Here is a 24,986-nt window from a genome sequence, read left to right as displayed (position 1 = left end):
AAAATCAAAATCCCGACTCTTGCCTTTGAGGTTTATAGATATAAACCCATGTTCAATAGACTGGAGCAGCCCTAATCGAGGCAAATTTCAGAAAAACACTAGGGATCTTTTAGGGAAAAAAAAAACAACACTGAAAGGAAGAGGAAAGGACTAGACTATGTATATGGACTTAGTAGGTGAGAAGAGAGTGGAAAAGGGATGGAGATCATATTTCTGGGCTATTAGAATCCATTCCCATGACCTGGGCATTCTGATAACACTGATATACCCTGGACAAAGTGATTTTAAGTCACATGAGTATGACTTAAAAATTTTAGATATAAAATGCTCTAATCAGTGGTACCTTGGTAAATTTTTAACAACTGGCTCTCGGGGAAAAAAAGGCATGTTTGCACATAAGTACATATGCTTATTATAAATTTTACTGATATCAAGATGTGTGTCATATAATTTTTAAATAATAATAAAGCATACAATATTCTTTATTGTAAATTTCATACAGCCTTTGGATTCTCACAGGACGCTTTCTTTGATTTCTGTTGAACAATTGTGTCTGTAGCCAAACTAGCTGCTGCAAATGATGAATGAGGGTAGTTCTGATATGATCTTGTATCTTTGTTTATGCAGATGAACAGAAATGAAACAACAAAAATATATATTGGAATTTCTCTCATTTGTCAAAGATGTGAGTGACTTTAAGTGGATAATAGTTTTCCAATACTGAAAGAATAGTCTCTCAATTTTGTTGTGCTATTCACATTGTAATTGCTATAAAGACTCTTTTTTTCTTTTTTCTTTTTGCGGTACGCGGGCCTCTCACTGCTGTGGCTTCTCCCGCCGCGGAGCACAGGCTCCAGACGCGCAGGCCCAGCGGCCATGGCCAACGGGCCCAGCCGCTCTGCGGCACGCGGGATCCCCCCGGACTGGGGCACGAACCCGTGTCCCCTGCATCGGCAGGCGGACCCTCAACCACTGCGTCACCAGGGAAGCCCTAAAGACTCATTTTTAAGTTGAATCTGCATTATAAAAAACTTCTCCATCACTTTCTGAAATATAGACAATGCACAAAACAATCAGTGATTTATAGCACTTGCCTATTTCTGTAATAAAATTCTCCCATCAGGGTCCATTTCAAAGCTACTAATGTGACATCACTGAACACAGAGTAGAGGTGTACACACTACACAGAGTAGCACACGGGTATACAGACAGTCCCAGACTTATGATGGTTCAACTTACAATTTTTTGACTTTATGATGGTGCAAAAGCGATACCCATTCAGTAGAAACTGTCCTTCGAATTTTGAAATTTGATCTTTTCCCGGGCTAGTGATATGCGGTATGATCCTCTCTCAGGATGCTGGGCAGTGGCAGGGAAGCAAAGCCCCCGGCCAGCCATGCAATCATGACGGGAAACAACCCATACACTTATAACCATTCTGTACCCAGACAGTCATTCTGTTTTTCACTTTCAGTACAGTATTCAATAAACTACTTGCAAGATTGAACACTTTGGTGTAAAACAGACTTTTTATTAGATGATTTTGCCCAACTGTATGCTAATGGAAGTGTTCTGAGCACGTTCAAGGTAGGCGAGGCTAAGCTACGATGTTAGGTGTATTAACTGCATTTTCAACTTAACGATGGCTTTGTTGGGACATAATCCCATCATAAATCAAGGAAGATCTGTATGAGATTTCCATCACATGATTATGGTAGACCTAGACAACAAGAAGAGCACGGGTTAGTAAAATGCAGTATAATAGGAAGTGATAAGTTTTCAGTGTGTCCTTTGCTTCTGTGACTGCACCACGGGGTGTCGTAAGGCTCAGTGAAGCAGATTCCTCCTCAAGGTTGGTGGGCATCATCCAATCTGTGGAGGATCTGAACAGAACAAAAGGTGGAGAAAAAAGAATTGTCCTGTTTTTTCTTCCTGCCTGCCTGCTCGAGCTGGGACACCTCAGCCCAACTTCTCCTGCCCTTGGACTGAATTACAGCACCAGCTCTCCTGGTTCTTCAGATGATAGTAATGGGGACTTCTCAGCCTTCATAATTGTGTGAGCGAATTCCTCAGAACAAAATTCAGTTTCTCTCTCTCTTACATAGGTAGGTAGATAGATAGATAGACAGACAGACATCTATAAATATAGATGTAGATATGTATTTATCATATGTATATGATAGATATCATGTATATGATATATATCTATTTATCATAAAGAGTGAATAAATGTAAATATAGTATGTATGGTGTTTCTCTGGGGAGCTCTAATATAGGTTTTAATATAATGTATTTAATTATACATTTTTTATGGGTTGCTTTTTTAGTAATGGCTGTGTTTTACAACCAATGCTAGCTGTCTCCAGCATGCCACTGGTTATAATCCTTGTAGGTCAAGCAGTTTTACTATAAGAAGCCTCTATCTGAGCATGAGGTAGAGGAGAAATAAACCTAAAGAAACCCTTTTTCCTTGGAAGATTTGGGTGGGAGTTTGTATCAGACCAGTGGACAGTTGGGGATATTGACAAGTCCTGGCTGCAGCAGGGCTACCAGCAACATCAGATGTGCAGCTTCACTGTAACACTTGTAGTTACAAACCCACCAATAATATGGAAGCAAGGAAGGGGAAGACAGCCGACACCAGCAAGCAGGGTTTTCTGGAAGGTTGCTTGTTTCAAAACCTAATCTTTAGAAGTATGTTTAAGTTCCTGTTCTCCCGGCCCAGGCATCAGTGGAAATGTGGGCAATTATTTTAATTGTTAAAAAGGGTTTAGAGAAACTTCAAAAAGAAATCTAGTCTTGTGTGACTGGCCTCAAGTCATTTCATTTTGGGCATTAAAATATGATGTGACCTTTTCCATCTCCATCACGATGCCCAGCTCTCTGTGGCAATGCCGTCAAATGACCAGAGGGAAAACTGTCTAATTATGTGAGGCTTTAATGTCTAACACAGACCTACGGCAAAGCTAGAAAGTATTCATTTTTGAAAATGACCACACAGAAAATCCTCAAAAAGTTGCGCTTTTATTCATTGACATTGTGGTTCATTAAGCCAATAGATGAATGAAGCATTCCTTGGTGGCTAAATTCCAGTGTAAGCAATGCAGACTTCTTCAAATTAATATTAAATGTGATGGTGAAAGGATTACACATGACAAAATGAAAAATGCTTAACAAGGGGCTTCCCTGGTGGCGCAGTGGTTGAGAGTCCGCCTGCCGATGCAGGGGACACGGGTTCGTGCCCCGGTCCGGGAAGATCCCACATGCCGCGGAGTGGCTGGGCCCGTGAGCCATGACCGCTGAGCCTGCGCGTCCAGAGCCTGTGCTCCGCAACGGGAGAGGCCACAACAGTGAGAGGCCCGCGTACCGCAAAAAAAAAAAAAAAAAAAAAGTGGGGTTAAAACACATGTCACTTAACATTTTACAATTCTGAATTGAGCCTGCATAATTCAGCAGAACATTTTGAGGTGTTTTAGTCAAAGGCTAATTTCTTTTGTTCTCCAAAGAACAGAGCTAAACAACAGCTTCAGGGTCCTTAAAAATACACTAAAGATCAGGCTTAGAAAATATGCAGCTTCTCTAAATACATTTATTAACCTGTTTGCTGGAGTGGTAAAAATATAGGAAGCATAATGACAAGTGAAAAGCAAAATATATCTCAGGGCAACAGTGAGAATATGCAAGATTCCTGGCATGTTTAGATTTCTTGATTCTTGTCCTGGCAAGTAGCATCTCAATGAAGTGGATTTTTGGATTCATTCTCTGATCAAAAGAAAAAAGTTTGGAAGCCATGGTTATTATAAATTATAAAATAATATGTAATAATAATAAATATTTATAGAATTTTAAAAATGCTAACAACCCTACTGAAAGGCAATATCATTAGCTTCATTTTACAGGTGAGAAAACTAATTAAATAACTTAGCTTAAAGTCCCTAGTTTGGGGAAGAACTAAGAAAAGAATTGAAGTTTCCTGAGTCCAAGTCCAATTTTCTTTCCATGATACTAAATTGCCAATCTTGCCCAGTAATGGGGCATGCCCACCTATCATTCCAAGCCCCTAAAGAGTTGAATGGATGTTTTCTGTGATGCTATGCTTCTGGTCTCTGTGACAGAGGAAGAAAATGGGCCTGATGTCTAGCATTCCCTGCAGAGTGGATCACACCAGGGGTTCAGCTGAGTGCAATGATGCTTGGTGAGAGAATTAATGATGTTCCTCATCTTATGACCCCTCTGATCCTTTCCTTGAGGAAGTTATAGTCAATGGTTTTTGAGTCGATTATTCACTTTATAATCTCTCTGCAGTTTCTGTCCCAGAAAAGATTCAGGAAATTCAGGAAAGGGTGGGGATTTGTAAGAATAACTCCTTTAATATAATTTATCCTGAACCTTTCCCCTATTTATAACTTTTTGTTCTTGTTGCCATTTTTAGATTTGGAGACTGTTTTTCACTGAAAGGAATATATTCAGAACAATTAGGTTTCCTAGTATAACTTATGTAGGAGTGTGTAAAACACAAAAATAATAAGTGAATTATGAATTATTGAGGCATTTTGAAAGGAATAAAATTGCTAAATCTTGTAGTGTGTTCTTAAATGTTATTTTCTGACTACGCTGCAAGTTTCAATGATCAGCACTTAAGAACAAAATTTGCTCTTCAATTGAGACCTTTTTAAATAAAATTTTCTGTCATATTACTTTATATTAAACTTATAACTATCTAATAGAAACTTATACAAATTTTAGCACAGATTACAGCAGTCCTGATCTAGTAGATGATAAAGTAGCCACTTTTCTCATTACTATATTAGTATACACACAACTCTGAGTTATTTATGTTCATATTGATGTCATTTTTCATTTCTGAAACTGAGTCATTTAAAAAACGTAAAATAAATTGTGTTTTAGTGTATTGTAGAACTCAGTGTCACATCTTTCTTAAATCACATAGAAGTATGAAAATATTTGGAAACAAAGAAAGAAAAAAAAGTCTTACGTGTTATGGTTTACTGTTTTTTCCACAGTCAGCTTTAGGTTTTAACATACAGGTCATGGCGTCACAGCAAGGATTGGCACATTCCTTTAAAGCACACACACAATGCGAAAGTGGGTTCAAGTATTTTTTTTCCTGTAGACTAGGTGCACAGAATTCTGGTACAAGATGACAGTGAAATTTCACTTTCTAAACTAAATTACTCTGCTATACAAATTCCAATGGAAATGACCAAGGAAATTTAATAATAGAAAAAATGCTGAGTAGTGAAAACTACCTCCTAAAAGGACAAAAATAGAATTATCCAAGAATTATCCCAAATAAATTTGCCCACGTGGTATTACATGTAAGTTAATTTAAAAGCTCAAAGGACAATATTTCTATACTATTCAAACAGCTTGAAGATAGAGAAAAAAATTTTCTTAATCCTCAATTCATTTTACCAAGCCTGCATAATTTCGATAATGAGATTTGGTAATGAATATACACATATGTACTCTTCTCATTTATGAATATAAATGCAAAAACTTGAATAAAATATTAGTAAAACACTAGCTTATTAATATAACAACTCTCTGTTACAAACTATGCAGGGTTTTTTTTGTCACCAAAAATGCAAGAGTGACTCAGCTCTACAGAATTAAGTAATATAATCCATCATATTAAAAGGCTGAGGGGAGAAAACAACTAATATTATAGTGATACATGGCAAAAATTAGTACAAATTAGGTAGCCATTATTTACTTATTTAAGCGTATATTAGTAAACTATGAACAGAATTATGCATCATTATGATAAAATCTATCTGATGAATAGCAAAAATATATTCAATAATATAAACTATAAGACAAGAATTATTTATAAGCTATGTAAAGCAACTATACTCCAATAAAAAGTAATTTAAAAAAATTACTCATAGGCTGTATCTTAATGTAAATTCTGACAAATGCTATGAGTGAAAAAATACATGAAAGTATAATAATTGGAACATAAAATCACACTTTCATTATTCATATGTGGTATAATTCTTGACCTAGGAAAAAAAGAGAGGATCAACTCTAAAAACTTTGAATGAGTCACTAAGATAGCTGTTTAAGATAACAATAAAATAACATCAAGAACACTAATAAATTAGAACCTAAATAAAAAAGAAAACATTACACATATTAATAGCAAAAAGAAAAAATTGAAAATACTTCAAAATAAACTTTCAAAATGTGCAAGAACTGCATGAAGAACATTTTATATAACTTCCCTGAAAAACTTCAAAGGCAACTTGTCTTTTAAGACAATACTTAATATTGTGAAAATGCCAGTGGCCTTCAGAGTGAATTATGAATTTAACACGTTTCAACCAGAATCTCAATTGTATTTGTGGGCAAGTTGACAAAAAAAAAAATACTGGGGGCTTCCCTGGTGGCGCAGTGGTTGAGAGTCCGCCTGCTGATGCAGGGGACGTGGGTTCATGCCCCGGTCCGGGAGGATCCCACATGCCGCGGAGCGGCTGGGTCTGTGAGCCATGGCCACTGAGCCTGCGCGTCCGGAGCCTGTGCTCCACAACGGGAGAGGCCACAGCAGTGAGAGGCCCGTGTAACGCAAAAAAAAAAAAAAAAAAAAAAAAAAAAAAAAAATACTGGGAGTTTTACAGAAGAATGAACACTAGATAATTGCTATGTAAACACTGCAAAAAAAAAAAAAGCCAGTGAAGAAATTTTCTATTAAAGATATTAAAGTGTGTTACATAGTTACAGTCATTAAAATAGCATTTCAGTTGTGTGATAATATCTGGACAGATAGATAGAATGATTATTTTTTAAATATAGAAAAATACCTGCATATGTACATAAAAATAATAAAATAGCATATAAGATCATGGAAAACTGGATTTTTCACTAAAGGATACTATATAAAGTATATATACACTACTTTTTGGATAAGAAAACAGTTGTTTAAAAATTCAATTTTTTGTAAGCTTGAACTCTCTCTGATTTTATTCAACTGCAGAAGAAGAAAATCAACAAGATATGGAAAAAGTATAGCAGTTGGATGATATACTTAAAGAATATTAGATATTATACATCATATATAGTAGTTTCTCTCTCTCCTCTCCTCCTCCCTTCTCTCCCTCTTTTTTTTGTAGGTGTGTCTGTATGTACTGAATACATGTTATTTACCTGCTGAAATTAGAAATAGTAAGGATTGTGAACAACTTCAATGATCTTCCACCCAAGAAACCACATGGGAATGTAAGGAAGTAAGAATGAGATAAACATAAATCTAACTTATTGTAGGGTATCACGTCATTTGTAAAATTTCATATCTCATTATAATTAAGAGAATATTTGCAATATTCTTTACAAATGATTGTTGCACGATGTAAACTTTTAATATAATTCAATAGCTTAAAATTTCTGAATAAATAAACTCAGGCATAGGGAGATTACATGCCTTCCCCCTTGTCATAGAGCCTCTTAAAGTAATGGATAAGTCTTGGGTTGCAGTAGACTTCACCAATTACTAGCTTTGTATCCTTGGATCTAGTTACTTAAATTTTCTGCGTCTCACTTCTTTTCTAAATTGGGAAAATAACAAACCTATTTTGTAGATTTGTTGTGAGTAATAAGGAGATTGTGATTATAAAAGCATTTTGCAGATTGACACAAAAATTCTCTTCAAATAGTAACTCATTTTCTCAATCTTAAAAGTAAAAGAAGATTGCTAAGAAAATAGAATGCTTTCTTTTAGAAACCTAATCTGGGATTGCTAGTAAACATTCTATCAGAGACATTCTTTAGAGTACACTGATGCCTTGAAGGGGTCAGATTTTTATGAAGATTAGCAGAAGTATAGTAATTATCTTAGACGTTCTATGTTAACCCATTTTCTACAGGTTTGTGTGATTTTTCTTTTTTCTCCTTCTGTTTTAATTTCTCCTCGTTTACACACTGGTTTGATGAGAGAAGGCCAGCACTTTTTCTATGGAGAGAACTTACTTCTAGACTTTTAATTGTTATTGCTCAACAAATGATCAGCTGTGACTTTATGTGATTTAGGAATTTCTGACTAATATATTTAGGAAAGATCATAAGTGACATGTTATAGTTAATGATTTACTTCTTTACACTGAACTTCATACAATCATGTCATAAGTGTATCCTGGCTTTGAAATGCTTTTCAAAAGATTACTAAAAGCGGTACTGAAAACAAGTGCAAGCCTATGTTTTACTAAGATGTCAAGTTTGTCTTTAAAAAGACTTTCCAAAAAAACATTTTAAAGGAAAAAAAAAGAAAAAGAAAACAGTATAATTCTTATGCAACAATAACTCTTTAGTAAAATTTTTAAACCGTGGATATTTTCATACCTCAGGAGAGCCACAATCACAGACTTCTCCTACTTCCAGAAGTTGGTTCCCACACACTGGTTTTATCATCATATTTTTAGGAACCAGTGTTTTCAGCAAGCAGCTTGGTTTTTGAGATAAAATATATTTTTTAAAATGTGAGCGACTGACTGTACTGAAATCCTTTGGGAATTTTGAACTGTAACCAGAAGAAAAATGAGACATATCATGACACACAGTGATAAGTGAACATGAGAATCTGACTTGTCTAACGATATTACGTAGTTCAATGAAAATTCCAAATTTAGTATAAATGGACCATGTTATATGTGGAGCTTCATAGAGCAGGCATACTCTGCTGGTTGAAAAATTCTTTTCCTAGACACCCAGTTGTAGAGTTGGAAGAATTTAAATTCCCGTGTGGATTCACTTCTGTCCTAAAGGGCAGCAGTGATGAGCCTTGCCATTTGTTATCATTCACTCATCTCGCCAAGGGCTAAGAGGTAGGCGATAATAACAATGAATAGTGAAAGGAAATAATTGCAGAATTAGAGGTTCTATGGACATATTTATCTTTCTATTTATGAACACTTCAAAAGCAAGGTATGTTTTTTCATTTTTCTATCCCAGGTCCTTGCAAAGTGCCTGGAATTAAAAGGCAACTATTAATAACATAAAAATGAATTGATTGGTGATGGGGATTTATAAGGATGTTGTCATCATCTTAATTAGATAAATATTTTTAGAAAATGTATTATTTTAAGCTAAAATTATTTTAAGTTAAAATAACATGATCACTATACTTATAAACTCTATCTTGGCATATTTGGAGATCTTAAATAATGAACTCTGCTAGCTGGTAAATCCTATACATCAAGAAGCTGGAGGGTGGGGATTTCCCTGGCAGTCCAGTGGTTAAGGCTCTGCACTTCCAATGCAGGGGGCACGGGTTTGATCCCTGGTTGGGGAGCTAAGATCCCACATGCTGTGTGGTGTGGCCAAAAAAAAAAAAGAAAAAAAAAGAAAAGAAAAAAGAAGCTGGAGGGTGAATTAGCAGGAAACAGCCCTACATAAAAAAAAAAAATTTCCATCCAACTATATAGGCTGCATCTGAACTTTGGGATTTAAGAAATATTTTTTCTCTAGGGTGACAAGGGCTTACCTCAGATATTCATTCATCACACAACTCCCAGAGAGACACTTGGTGTTATATGGAACATCAGGCATACCAAGGGCATGACCCAACTCATGTGCCATCACTCCTGCAAGAGAGACACTATTCTTTCTCTTACCCTGGAAAAAGAATAGAAATATCTATTACTTCTGATTTTATTCAGTTATTTGTTAATTTTTGCCAATGTTCAGTGTTACAAAAAAATAGTTTGAGAGATGAAAATTATTGAATCATTGAGCTTCTTGCCCTGTCATTGGTTATTGAAAATTGTTGCATAAACATTTGAGATGATTGCCTCCTGGGAATCTAACCATTGAGCCAGTGCTCAATCAATATTTGCTGAATTAATGATGAATTCTTGATAAACTATGGTTAAATTATGGTAATTCCATTCTTTATAAGAAGTACTAAAATACACCATAGTATGTACTCAAAGACCTCCAAAAACTATTGCCGTGATGCCTATGACATTGGTAGTGTTTGGCCGTATGACACCAGCATGCACTTTGTCTGACCTTCCTGGCCATAGATACTAGGGATGATTAATTTGAAGTTGCCTTGGGCCCCAGAGGGCACCTGGATTCCCTTTATGTCCCAGTCTTCCTGTTCTCATTCCCTAACACAAACTAAAGAATGAAACCTCTGGGATAGTCAATGTAAAGAGATATTCTGTTTCATAATCCAAGGAATCTTCAGTGTAGTGATCTAGCAGCAGGTTCATTTCTACTTTTATTTACTGACTCAGCAAGTGTACATTGTGCTAACTCTGAATAAGACATTGTGCTTGTCTTCCTGGAGGTTATAGAACCTCATGGAGCTATATTTTTACAAACCTCAATAACGGCAACAGACGATGGGGAACACAAGGAATTCAAGGCTGCCAGTGCTGTAATTCGATTTTTGAAGCCAACTCCACTGTGTGAAAGTTACAGGTACATTGTCACAATTTGAATCTTTGGAACCATCAGCTTTTTTCAACTCTGTTTGAGATTTCCCTAGTTCCCCTATCCTTTTCATATTCATGAGGCCCCCGAAAAGCTTCTGCTGTTCTATAGCATTATAATGACCACAGATGGCTATCCCACATCCAAGAGTCGATTTTAGTGTTCTGACATGGGTCTCCAATAATCTCACAGGTGAACTGCTATTAGTAGAACTTTAGGCTCTCTGACAACTGATCAGGGAGGTAGAATTGAACAGGAATGTCTGCCAAGAAACATTTGGGATAACTATCTTCTCTGCCAAAATAGGCCTGGCCCTGTCCAGCGTGTGCTCACGTGAGTAGCTGAGCGTGGTCATGGATCTTCATCTTCCCCAGGTTAGAACGATGCCAATTCAGAAAGTTTTCAAAGGTGACAGCTGTGTTGGGTACCACGTTTATCTTATCACCATCAGACCAGACTTCCATACCTATCAAGACCACTTGAACATCTATGGTATTATACATCTGTGGAAAGAACATTTTTCTTCATGAAAATGTTTGAGATTTCTGTTTTTAAAAGTTTTGATTGAAGTATAGTTGATTTACAATGTGTTAATTTCTGTTGTACAGCAAAGTGACTCAGTTATATATATATATTCTTTTTCATATGCTTTTCCATTATGGTTTATCCCAGGATATTGAATATAGTTTCCTGTGCTATATAGTAGGAGAGATTTCTTTAGTATTTTAGATATTTTACTGACCACAAGTGATGCATAAATGTATCCGAATTTTGAAAATAGAAAACCTAGAAGTTGCCTTTTCTACAGTATATGTGATTTTACCTTGATGTTGATCATATCTGCTAAATTTCCCAAAACTGCTGGCCTTAAGCCATTGTGACTCTCCCAGCTCCTTATTTGGTGAACACATAGGGAAGCCCTAAGCTCCTGTGTGGAAATATATGTTTAGAGAACAAATATCTTACCACATTGAGTAGGTTTATCACATCAAACAGAAAGCTTCTTATCAAAGTTACATTCCTATTATACATGTTATACTGTAAAACAGAAAATGCAAAGAGTAATTAAAACCACAAATTAAAATGAGAAAGCTGATGGGGTACAGGATTTTACATTCTAAGAAAAATTACACGTTTCAATGTAAATAAATGTCTGTTCATTCCACGTCTATCTTATATAAGAATCTATTTCAACAAATTCTAATTCAAATGTAAGACGTTTTTGGCAGGAGAACAATTTGGCATTCATATAAAATTTCAATTCAAACTAAGTTAAATAAATCAAATTAATTTCAGTGTTTTTAAACCAATTTAATATTATTAAAATTTGGTTATAAAGCAGTATTTGAGAGAAGCACAGATTCTAGTATTTTTGAGCATATGAACATAATTTGTAAAGTACAGATAGTTTTATGTCTATATGTATTATAGTGAGAACTTTAAAAAGATATTAATAACCCATTCTTTTATGTTTCTAGTTATTGTGGTTGTTTTACTGTTGCTATCTGGCATTAAGTATATTTCCAATATCTGAATATTTTGGCAGAAAATTTTAAAGGGTGGGATGAATGAAAACTATTTTTGACAAAGCAGGTAGAACAGACAAGACAATCAGGTGGACAGGCTTTGTATTTTCAGCCAGAATAGTTTATTGCTTGTGTCCACTTGATAAGAAAACTTAAAAGTTGACTTAACTGGCCAAGAAGTACTTATATTTCATACTCACAAAGGCATTATCCAGCACCAAAAAGAGATCGATGTATTTCTTAGCCTGAAGAAAGTCTTCCTTTACAAAGAGTGAAAGAACATTGTTAATATCTTCAACCTAAGAGATTAAAAAGCTTACAAAGAGATTTAAATAAGTAAAGAAGGGTTGGGCTTTACTCATACGAGTCATTGCTGGGTGCACCAGTATTTCATACATCATTGCTGAAATGAATGTTGGTCAGAAAGCTGCACTCACCTTTGGCCTTTTGAGTGACCTTGAGGTTCGAATAAGGCCCTGTTTCCTGCCAACATTTCTTACACCACAGGTGTGATTAGCTGGGTCTAGCTCCTCCTGGTTGTATATGAGGACAGCATGTTCTTCTTGGTCTGTGCTTTTCAAAGGCTTTATCATGTATCTCTGATTGTGATGTGTGAAGTATCCCCTGCGAGATACAGAGGCTCATATTTCAAGATTGTCTTCCAGAGTTACATCCACTGACCAGAGTGTGGAGGGATACCTCTCCCTCAATCCCAAACTCACACATAGAGTTTTCATTTGTAGGCCTTGCAGCTAACTTTTGCTAACTTAAGTTGTACTCAGTATTTGTCAGTACTAAAATAGAGCCTATTTTAATTACCTAGAGAATTCTGAACAAGAAGTACTAAGGTGAAGCTATCCCAAAGAATTTGGAATGTACACCATAGTTTATTTTCACATTTAGCAAATATTTCTTGGCAGTTCCCAGACATATAATGGAAAATGCAGTAAAGGCATGTTTAGATACCAAGAACCCCAGAAGAGAGAGAGAATGATGAGCAGATCAGCCAGAGGAACAGTTTATAATTAGTATTAACTTAAAGATTTTCTCCTCTTAGAAGGAAAATTAGTTCAGAAATACAAAGTAAATCCATATGATGGAATATTAGAAAGCCAACACAGCTGTTAAAAATTACATCTATGAAGGTATTTTATGATCTGGGAAAAGGCTTATGATGTCATGTGGTATGTCCCAGGTTGGCAGAAGAATCATGTATATTTTATTTTATATTTCAATCATGTAAAAGATATATTTGTCTATATGCATAAAAGGCAGCAACCATGACAAAATATTAATAATAGCGATACACAGAGGTAAAATTTTATGGTGGATAGTTTTGTATTTGTGCTTTCTCACACGTTAAAAATTTTCCCTAATTGGCAAGAATTATTTTAGTAAACAGCAATACCACACAGACAGACACACACACATACCCATGCATACAAACTTCGAAAAATTATGTTCAACCATGACAATTGCAGGGTAGAATCTTTAAGAAAATGAAACAGGTGGTTTTGGGGAGTGAGTGGTAGAGCGGGTGATAAACATGAAAATGGATCCAGATATCATCAAGCTCCAGAATGTAGTACTTGTTTAAAAATTTCTAACTTTAACTTTTACTAGAACCGCAGATAATGAGTGCAAGGATGATACATTATTCTTCACTTTAACCACATATATTCAACATTTTATCAATGGAGACAATTTTACCACGATAGTAAGAAGATATGGTGTTCAGAAAGACTCAACCTTGTGTAACAAAGTGGTGCTTGATGTTTAATATTTTTGCAAGTGGCACTCACCTCAGCCCATCACAAGTACAAATGCTGGCAACAGAATCCTTTTCATTTAGGACGTGTCCTTTATAGTAGCAGTGTTCCTAAGGTTGGAAAAAATGTGTTTGTTTTTTTTAACTACAAAAATAAACATATCACAGTTGTGTTGAAAGCTCTTATCTTGAATATGTAGGAAAGTTCTTCAAGTAGTGGCTGTGGCCAGACCAGCTCCCAGAAACAAAAACATGGAGAACCTCAGCGGTTTCATGAACTACTCTATGGGGAATTTGAATCTAAATGGACTCATGGCAAGAGTGGATGCTGCATTTGAGAAGTAGCCAGTTCCCCCATGGGATCTATAGCACTCCCCAAGAGCTCTCAGGTTTGAGTGTCAACTTTTGAGAATATAGTTCCCTTATGTAAGCTCCACTGTGCATCACATATCAATAAAATGAGGTATTCATTTTTCCAGATTCTAGAGTCCTCAGGGGGCCACATCACCACTCCTGAGCCCCTCAGACTAACTGGTGCAACTCATTATTTTAACTAGTGTGTTAGTGGCATCCCTTTACCAGCATCCAAAGCCCAGAGAATTTATCTACAACTAGAGATTCACACATGGTTGGCGCTTCGTAGAAGCAAAGTAATGGGTCACTTATGTAGAATGATCCAAGAAAGCTAATGAATAAACTCTTGTTCAGAATAAACTGACTTGCCTCAGGGTCTGAAAATCCATCTGTGTCTTTCTTTCCTTTGTAAGAAACCTTGTCATCATAAACATTTTCTTATAGACGACTTGGAAAAGGTACCACATTAAGATATCACTGGCCATTCACACTTGAGCATGAATAAATTTATCAGATATTTTCCCCAGAGGTCAATGTTAGCAACAATCCAGACATCCATGAAATGAGAGTCTTGACTTGAGAAGGGAATGGAGAGTCATTCTGTGGCATAAGTCTTGTCTGTTTTTTTATAGAAACATAGATATTTGGGGCACCATGGAGGGTGGCTCTGAGAAACTCGCTTAGCTTGGTAATACTCCATGAATGAGTCTTTTTATATTCTCTTCCTGTTTTTCCCTTGGCTTTGATTCTCTATGTCTGATATCTATACCTTGGCATTATTCATATGATGGTAGTTTAACCAGATAAAAAATTATATTAATTAAATAATATACCTTTTCTGATCTCAGGATAAATGCATATATCATTAGGAAACAGTAAACAGCGACATGACCTTTCAAGTACCTAGGGGACAATATTTCTAACCTATTGATAAGATGGTTTAAGGGAAAGCAGACTTTTGGTTGCTTCTAAAAATGCAACACTTGGAAGCCTCCTACTACTCCTATCTTTTAAAAAAGATACATTTTTTTTCATCTGTTATCTCATTGGTCTTAGATGAGCATCCTGTTTTCAAGTCCTTTAATTTTTTTTAAGTTGCCCTTGAACCTATGAATCTTATGATGTAAGCAGCAGATCCAAGTAAGAGTCCCAGAAAGCATTCGGAACCTACCATGTTCTGAGGGCTTGTTGTGATTTTCTCTCCTCTGGGTGAGTAATATGTTTCAAGGTAGTCTGGCCCCAGGAGATGCCTGTAGAGAGCAGAAAGCTGCATGATACTCTCATGGTGGTAGTAAAGGCTAATATTCCTGTAAGATCATCAGTACTAAAGGAATGATAATGTCTACAGTGAGAAAGAGCTGGCATTCTGACCACTGGTCCTTTTCCAACATCAGAAGTCTGCTCCTGAAGCAAACCAAAGCATTAGTTATACCTCTTAGATCTGAGGAAAGAAATACCCTGAAATACTTTTCTGATAGAAAAATCACATAGGAATTTTTCTACCTTCAAATGGATTATTTTGGGATTCTTTGAACCAAGGATATAGCCTCCAAAGGATCTCTGTAGGGTGTTGGGTCGTAAATACACATGAAGGACCATTGCTTTCAGGGAGAAGTTTACTGACTATTATAGAACTTGGTGGAGCCCCATACCCTGGGATCTATCTCAAACTTGTGTGCCCTGAATGAGCATTAGATATATGTTATTATAAAAGTAATGGAGGAGAGGACCTTCAAGATGGCAGAGGAGCAAGACGGGGAGATCACCTTCCTCCCCCAAAATACATCAAAAATACATCTACATGTGGAACAACTCCTACAGAACACCTACTGAATGCTGGCAGAAGACCACAGACTCCCCAAAAGGCAAGAAACTCCCCACGTACCTGGGTAGGGCAAAAGAAAAAACTGACACAAAAGAATAGGGACAGGACCTGCACTTCTGGGAGGGAGCTGTGAAGGAGGAAAAATTTCCACATACTAGGAAGTCCCTTTGCAGGCAGAGACTGTGGGTGGCAGAGGGGGGAAGCTTCAGAGCCACAGAGGAGAGTGCAGGAACAAGGGTGCAGAGGGCAAAGTGGAGAGATTCCCCCACAGAGGATCGGCACCGACCAGCACTCACCAGCCTGAGAGGCTTCTCTGCTCACCCGCTGGGGTGGGTGAGGGCTGGGAGCTGAGGCTCCAGCTTCAGAGTTCAGACCCAAGGGAGAGGACTGGGGTTGGCTGCGTGAACACAGCCTGAAGGGGGCTAGTGTGCCACAGCTGTCCGGGAAAAAGTCTGGAGCTGCCTAAGAGTCAAGAGACCACTGTTTTAGGGTGCACGAGGAGAGGAAATTCAGAACACCACCTAAATGACCTTCAGAGATGGGCGCAAGCCACAGCTATCAGCGCAGACCCCAGAGATGGGCATGAGATGCTAAGGCTGCTGCTGCTGCCACCAAGAAGCCTGTGTGCAAGCATAGGTCACTATCCACACCTCCCCTCCTTGGAGCCTGTGCAACCCGCCACTGCCAGGGTCCCGTGATCCAGAGACAATTTCCCTGAGAGAACATATGACTCACCTCAGGCTGGTACAAGGTCACACTGGACTCTACCACTGCAAGCTTGCCCTGCATTCCATACCTCTCCCTCCCCCTGACCTAAGTGATCCAGAGCCCCCAAATCAGCTGCTCTTTAACCCCCTCCTGTCTGGACGAAGAACTGTTGCCAGAGGGCGACCTACATGCAGAGGCAGGAACAAATCCAAAGCTGAACCCCAGGAGCTGTGTGAACAAAGAAGAGAAAGGGAAATTTCTCTGTGCAGCCTCAGGGGCAGCGTATTAAATCTCCGCAATCAACTTGATGTACCCTGCATCTGTGGAATACCTGAATACACAACTAATCATTCCAAAATTGATGTGGTGGTCTTTAAGAGCAACTGTAGATTGGGGTTTGCTGTATGCGACTGACTAGTTTCTGATTTTTATGTTTATCTTAGTATAGTTTTTAGTGCTTCTTATCATTGGTGGATTTGTTTATTGGTTTGGTTGCTCTCGTCTTTTTCTTTCTTAATTAGAAAATTTTTAAATTTAATACTATCTTTTTATTTTTTTTAATAACTTTATTTTACTTATTCTTTTCTTTCTTTCTTTCTTTTCTCCCTTTTCTTCTGAGCCATGTGGCTGAGAGGGTCTTGGTGCTCCAGCCGGGTCTCAGACCTGAGGGGGGAGACACAAGTTCACCAGAGACCTCCTGGCTCCTCATAATATCAATTGGTGAGAGCTCCCCCAGAGATCTCCATCTCAACACTAAGACCCGGCTCCACTCAATGACCAACAAGGTCCAGCACTGGACACCCCACGCCAAACAACTGGCAAGACAGGAACACAACACCACCCATTAGCAGAGAGGCTGCCTAAAATAATAATAAATTCACAGACACCCCCAAACACAACACTGGATGCGGTCCTGCCCACCAGAAAGAAAAGATCCAGCCTTATAGACCAGAGAGCACAGGCACCAGTCTCCTCCACCAAGAGCCTACACAAACCACTGAAACAACCTTACCCACTGGGGGCAGACACCAAAAACAATGGGAACTATGAACCTGAAGACTGAAAGGAGACCCCAAACACAGTAAGTTAAGCAAAATGAGAAGACAGAGAAATACACAGCAGATGAAGGAGCAAGGTAAAAACCCACCAGACCTAACAAATAAAGAGGAAATAGGCAGTCTACCTGAAAAAGAATTCAGAGTAATGATAGTAAAGATGATCCAAAATATTGGAAATAGAATGGAGAAATACAAGAAACATTTAACAAGGGCCTAAAAGAACTAAAGAGCAAACAAACAATGATGAACAACAGAATAAATGGAATTAAAAATTCTCTAAAGGGAATCAATAGCAGAATAACTAAAGCAGAAGAACGAATAAGTGAGCTGGAAGTAAAATAGTGGAAATAACTGCTACAGAGCAGAATAAAAAAAAAAGAATGAAAAGAATTGAGGACAGTCTCAGAGACCTCTGGGACAGCATTAAACACAACATTCAAATTATAGGGGTCCCAGAAGAAAAAGAGAAAAAGAAAGAGACTGAGAAAATATTTGAAGAGATTATAGTTGAAAATTTCCCTAATATGGGAAAGGAAATAGTTAATCAAGTCCAGGAAGTGCAGAGACTCATACAGGATAAATGCAAGGAGAAACATGCCAAGACACATATTAATCAAACTATCAAAAATTAAATACAGGGCTTCACTGGTGGCGCAGTGGTTGAGGGTTCACCTGCCGATGCAGGGGACACGGGTTCGTGCCCTGGTCCAGGAAGATCCCACATGCCGTGGAGCGGCTGGGCCCATGAGCCATGGCCACTGAGCCTATGTGTCTGGAGCCTGTGCTCTGCAACGGGAGAGGCCACAACAGTGAGAGGCCCGTGTACCGCAAAAAAAAAAAAAAAAAAAAATTAAATACAAAGAAAAAATGTTAAAAGCAGCAAGGGAGAAGCAACAAATACCATAAGCGAGAATACCCATAAGGTTAACAGCTGATCTTTCAACAGAAACTCTGCAAGCCAGAAGGGAATGGCAGGAGATATTTGAAGTGATGAAAGGGAAAAACCTATAACCAAGATTACTCTCCACAGAAAGGATCTCATTCAGATTCGATGGAGAAATTAAAATCTTTACAGGCAAGCAAAAGCTAAGAGAATTCAGCACTACCAAACCAGCTTTACAACAAATGCTAAAGGAATTCTCTAGGCAGGAAACACAAGAGAATGAAAAGACCTACAAAAACAAACCCAAAACAATTAAGAAAATAGTAAATGGAATATACATATCTATAATTACCTTAAATATAAATTGATTAAATGCTCCAACCAAAAGACATCGACTGGCTGAATCGATACAAAAACAAGATTTGTATATATGCTGTCTGCAGGAGACCCACTTCAGACCTAGGGACACATACTGACTGAAAGTGAAGGGATGGAAAAAGATATTCCATGTAAATGGAAATCAAAAGAAAGCTGGAGTAGCAATTCTCATATCAGACAAAATAGACTTTAAAATAAAGACTATTAGAAGAGACAAAGAAGGACACTACATAACAATCAAGGGATCAATCCAAGAAAGAAGACATAACAATTGTACATATTTTTGCACCCAACATAGGAGCACCTCAACATAAGACAAATGCTAACAGCCAGAAAAGAGGAAATCGACAGTAACACAATCATAGTAGGGGACTTTAACACCCCACTTTCACCAATGGACAGATCATCCAAAATGAAAATAAATAAGGAAACCAAGCTTTAAATGATACATTAAGCAAGATGGACTTAACTGATATTTATAGAACATTCCATCCAAAAACAACAGAATACACATTTTTCTCAAGTTCTCATGGCACATTCTCCAGGATAGATCGTATCTTGGGCCACAAATCAAGCCTTGATAAATTTAAGAAAATTGAAATCGTATCAAGTATGTTTTCCAACCACATGCTATGAGACCAGATACCAATTACAGGAAAAAAACTGTAAAAAGTACAAACACATGGAGGCTAAGCAATGCACTACTAAATATCCAACAGATCACTGAAGAAATCAAAAGGAAATCAAAGAACACCTAGAAACAAATGACAATGAAGACACGACCACCCAACTGCAGTTTGCTGCACCCAACTGCAGCAAAAGCAGTTCTAAGAGGGAAATTTATAGCAATACAATCCTACTGCAAGAAATAAGAAAAATCTCAAACAACCTAACGTTACACCTAAAGCAATTAGAGAAAGAAGAACAAAATCCCCCCAAAGTTCGCAGAAGGAAAGAAATCATAAAGATCAGATGAGAAATAAATGAAAAAGAAAGAAGGAAACAACAGCAAACTTCAATAAAATTAGAAGCTGGTTCTTTGAGAAGATAAACAAAATTGATAAAACACTAGCCAGACTCATCAAGAAAAAAAGGGAGAAGACTCAAATCAACAGAATTAGAAATGAAAAAGGAGAAGTAACAACTGATCCTGCAGAAATACAATGAATCATGAAGGATTACTTTAAGCAACTGTATGCCAGTAAAATGGGCAACCTGGAAGAAATGGACAAATTCTTAGAAAAGCACAACCTTCTGAGACTGAACCAGGAAGAAATAGAAAATATAAACAGACCAATCACAAGCATAGAAATTGAAACTGTGATGAAAAATCTTCCAACAAACAAAAGCCCAGGACCAGATGGCTTCACAGGTGAATTCTATCAAACATTTAGAGAAGAGCTAACTCCCATCCTTCTCAAACTCTTCCAAAAAACTGCAGAGGAACTAACAATCCCAAACTCATTCTACGAAGCCACCATCACCCTGATACCCAAACCAGACAAAGATATCACAAAAAAAGAAAACTAGAGGCCAATATCACTGATGAACATAGATGCAAAAATCCTCAACAAAATACTAGCAAACAGAATCCAACAGCACATTAAAAGGATCATACACCATGATCAAGTGCAGTTTATCCCAGGAATGCAAGGATTCAATATATGCAAATCAATCAATGTGATACAGCATATTAAAAAATTGAAGAATAAAAACCATATGATTTTCTTAATAGATGTAGAAACAGCTTTTGACAAAATTCAACACCTGTTTATGGTAAGAACCCTCCAGAAAGTAGGCATAGAGGGAACTTACCTCAACCAAGTAAAGGCCATATATGACAAACCCACAGCCAATGTCATTCTCAATGGTGAAAAACTGAAGCCATTTCCACTAAGATCAGGAACAAGACAAGGTTGCCCACTCCCACCGCTATTATTCAACATAGTTTTGGAAGTTTTAGCCACAGCAATCAGAGAAGAAAAAGAAATAAAAGGAATCCAAATCGGAAAAGAAGTAATACTGTCACTGTTTGCAGATGACATGATACTATACAATGAGAATCGTAAAGATGCCACCAGAAAACTGCTAGAGCTAATCAATGAATTTGGTAAAGTTGCAGGATCCAAAATTAATGCACAGAAATCTCTTGCTTTCCTATACACTAGTTATGAAAAATCTGAAAGAGAAATTAAGGAAACATGCCCATTTACCATTGCAACAAAAAGAATAAAATACCTAGGAATAAAACTATCTAAGGAGACCTGTATGCAGAAAACTATAAGACACTGATAAAACATATTAAAGATGTTACAAACAGATGGAGAGATATACCATGTTCTTGGATTGGAAGAATCAACATTGTGAAAATGACTCTACTACCCAAAGCAATCTACAGATTCAATGCAATCCCTATCAAATTACCAATGGCATTTTTCACAGAACTAGACCAAAAAATTTCACAATTAGTGTTGAAACACAAAAGGCCCTGAGTAGCCAAAGCAATCTTAAGAAAGAAAAATGGAGCTGGAGGAATCAGGCTCCCTAACTTCAGACTATACTACAAAGCTACAATAATCAAGACAGTATGGGACTGGCACAAAAAAGAAATATAGATCAATGTAACAGGATAGAAAACCCAGAGGTAAACTCATGCACATATGGTCACCTTCTCTTTGGTAAAGGAGGCAAGAATATACAACGGAGAAAAGACAGCCCCTTCAATAAGTGATGCTGGGAAAACTGGACAGCTACATGTAAAAGAATGAAATTAGAACACTCCCTAACACCACACACAAAAATAAACTCAAATTGGATTAAAGACCTAAATGTAAGGCCAGACACCATCAAACTCTTGGAGGAAAACATAGGCAGAACACTCTATGACATAAATCAGAGCAAGATCCTTTTGACCCACCTCCTAGAGAAACGGAAATAAAACCAAAAATAAACAAATGGGACCTAATGAAACTTAAAAGCTTTTGCACAGCAAGGGAAACCATAAACAAGATGAAAAGACAACGCTCAGAATGGGAGAAAATATTTAGAAACGAAGCAAATGACAAAGAGTTAATCTCCAAAATATACAAGCAGCTCATGCAACTCAATATCAAAAAAACAGACAACGCAATCCAAAAATGGGCAGAAGACCTAAATAGATATTTGTCCAATGAAGATATACAGATTTCCAACAACATATGAAAGGATGCTCAACATCACTAATGATTAGAGAAATGCAAATCAAAACTACAATGAGATATCACCTCACACTGGTCAGAGTGGCCATCATCAAAAAATCTACAAACAATAAATGCTGGAGAGGGTGTGGAGAAAAGGGAACCCTCTTGCACTGTTGGTGGGAATGGAAATTGGTACAGCCACTATGGAGAGCAGTATGGAGTTTCCTTAAAAAACTAAAAGTAGTACTACTATACAACCCCACAATCCCACTACTGGGCATACACCCTAGAAAATCATAATTCAAAAGTGTTATGTACCACAATACTCATTGCAGCAGTATTTGTAATAACCAGGACACGGAAGCAACCTAAGTGTCCATCAACAGATGAATGGATAAAGAAGATGTGGCACATATATACAATGGAATATTACTCAGCCATGAAAAGAAATGAAATTGAGTTATTTGTAGTGAGGTGGATGGACATAGAGTCTGTCGTACAGAGTGAAGTAAGTCAGAAAGAGAAGAACAAATACCATATGCTAACACATATATATGGAATCTAAAAATAAATAAATAAATAAATAATGGTTCTGAAGATCCTGGGGCAGGACAAGAATAAAGATGCAGACGTAGAGAATGGACTTGAGGACATGGGGAGGGGGAAGGGTAAGCTGGGACGAAGTGAGAGAGTGGTATGGACATATATACTCTACCAAATGTAAAATAGATAGCTAGTGGGAAGCAGCCGCATAGCACAGGGAGATCAGCTCGGTGCTTTTGACCACCAAATGAATGGGATAGGGAGGTTGGGAGGCAGGCACAAGAGGGAGGGTATATGGGGATATATGTATACATATAGCTGATTCACTTTGTTATACAGCTGAAACTATGACACCATTGTAAGGCAATTATAGTCCAGTAAAGATGTTAAAAAAATTAAAGTGCTTTACAGAACAACAGCAACAAAAAGTAATGGAAAGTCACATCAAAGGTTTCAGTTTATCTGGGTAAAAAATATTTTCAGTAAATTCCAAAAGCAGCAGGGAATCAAGTCATTCGTGCAGCTCTTTGTTTTACTCTTTGCATATAATTTCCTAGGGAAACATCAAACTTCTTAGATAATATTAACACCAACTATTAACATCTAATATTCAATATGCTTCATGTCTTCTATGTCAAATTACAGTATATAGAGTCTAAAGAAGATTTATTTTTCCACATTCTCTTAGGTATAATCCAGTGATTAGACTGTCAGGAAATACAACTTACTCGGCTTTTTGTAGGCAAAGAATGACGTCTTCTCCATTTAATATCATCTGATACTGAAGTTCATGTTCATATCTTTCCTAAAAATATGTAATAATATAATGATAATTTATATTTATGAGTCTATCTAAAATAATTATAATGATATAGGTAGCTGTATAGAATAATAATTACAAATGTAATAGTCAGAAAGTTAATATCTATAATACATTTTTAAAATGTTAATTAATGAGATAATATGATTCCTCTATTATAGACAAAAGGCAATTCAGGGGGTCAGGAGGTGAGGGTAGGGAGAAGACATGGGTTTGGTGGGCTTGGCAAGGAATGTCTTCTCCTAGAAATACTGCCGTTCTGTCCTCTTTTTTTTTTTTTGTTCCCCCCACAGAGTTGGAGAAACACCCAAACTGTTTTATTTTTTCTGATCCAGTGTGGGAGTTAACTCCCTTCCTGCTGCTTAACGGTAAAAGCATTTAGAAAAATCCTATGCCCTCTCCTGGGCAAAGGGGAGCGTTCGTGTAAATGGGCTTCAAGACTGAACTACTAGATGTTGACTGTGACATCACTTCTACTAGTAAAAAGGTCCTTTACTATCTCGTTAGATGACAGCAAAATCCCACGGTCATCCCATTGCTTACCTCTTTGCCATGCTTCTCTGTCTGGTTGTTCTGTATCTCTCTTTTGTGTAAAATGTGTAGTTTTTTAGGATGAACTACTTCATAGGGCTCTAGTTCAGGAGTCTGCTTTATGACTATTGCTAGAAAAAGAGAGGTAATACTGACAAAATATTTAAAGGTTTTTGTCGGTTGGTTTTTTGAAAGTGAGTGGAAGACAATTTCCATTGAGAAGGGAAACATTGAGAAGAACAAGTTTCTCCTCCAGTTCAGCTTTGATAACAAAGAATTTTTCTTTAGTTTTCTCTCCCTATTCTGGAAAGATGTGACAATGATGAAACAATTCTTTGGAACTGTCAATATATTAGTACTTACCTTGAGCTTGAACGATGAGCCAGAGGGTGGAAAGCAGGACCAAAGACATGCTGGCTACTGTAGGTAGCTGAGACATCCCACACAACATGAAGATTTGGTCTCCCCAGCTGTCCAGTTTTATCTTCCCCTACTTCTCTTTACAAATTGAAAAAAAATAATAAAAACCTAAAACCTTCTTTGGGAGATTGAGGAATGTTTCCTAATGACACTGGGAAGTTGCTAAGAAATTGCAGTGTCAAGATCGTGAGAATGTTCCTCATTTATGAGAGGTGTTTATGTCTGTGGTTACAGCTTAAGGAGTCACATCTGGACAGCTGCTTGGCCCTGATGCTCCTATAGTAGTGAGAAAGTACCAACTGAGACAGATGTGTGTGCATATGTTTACATATTCATTAAATTCAGCCATTGCTCATGCCATTCGGTAGTGTTATAGAAATTGATCCATACTTTTAGAAAATATTTCAGTAGTCTGTACATATTTTGAAAAATTGGCACAGAGAAAACAATCTGTAAAACAAGCACCAGGCAAAGTTTTATAAGCTAGGATATTATAATTTCTCTGACCCTCACTTTCCTTATCTGTGAAAAGGGGATGATG

At 37.2% G+C, this 24,986-nt stretch overlaps 1 protein-coding gene across 1 annotated transcript; it reads right to left on the bottom strand.

The window, feature by feature from the left end:
- Positions 1 to 3,730: 3,730 nt before the first annotated feature.
- Positions 3,731 to 24,503, bottom strand: ADAMDEC1 (ADAM like decysin 1). Its single transcript, XM_060153590.1, has 14 exons — positions 24,389 to 24,503; positions 24,038 to 24,156; positions 23,403 to 23,479; positions 15,272 to 15,350; positions 13,781 to 13,857; positions 12,416 to 12,602; positions 12,179 to 12,238; positions 11,419 to 11,490; positions 10,786 to 10,955; positions 10,342 to 10,423; positions 9,497 to 9,627; positions 8,356 to 8,533; positions 4,997 to 5,080; positions 3,731 to 3,762 (listed from the first exon to the last, which is right to left on the bottom strand). Exons 1-13 carry the CDS (start codon positions 24,474 to 24,476, stop codon positions 5,000 to 5,002), a joined length of 1,401 nt encoding a protein of 466 aa, XP_060009573.1. The 5' UTR covers positions 24,477 to 24,503; the 3' UTR covers positions 3,731 to 3,762; positions 4,997 to 4,999.
- Positions 24,504 to 24,986: the final 483 nt, after the last annotated feature.

Source organism: Lagenorhynchus albirostris, chromosome 7, assembly GCF_949774975.1.
Source record: "Lagenorhynchus albirostris chromosome 7, mLagAlb1.1, whole genome shotgun sequence".
Lineage (NCBI taxonomy): Eukaryota > Metazoa > Chordata > Mammalia > Artiodactyla > Delphinidae > Lagenorhynchus > Lagenorhynchus albirostris.
The sequence above is the reverse complement of the archived record's forward strand: the minus strand, read 5'-3'. Positions and strand labels throughout refer to the sequence as shown.

Excerpts from the sequence above, each read along its gene's own strand:
- ADAMDEC1 (XM_060153590.1), bottom strand. The coding sequence starts at position 24,476 with ATGTTGTGTGGGATGTCTCAGCTACCTACAGTAGCCAGCATGTCTTTG. Across the intron at positions 15,351-23,402 it reads CTTTGCCTACAAAAAGCCGA|GCATCTCCTGGGGCCAGACT; the intron begins GTAAGTTGTATT and ends TGCTCTCTACAG. Across the intron at positions 11,491-12,178 it reads TGGTGCTGGATAATGCCTTT|TATAACATGTATAATAGGAA; the intron begins GTGAGTATGAAA and ends TCTGTTTTACAG.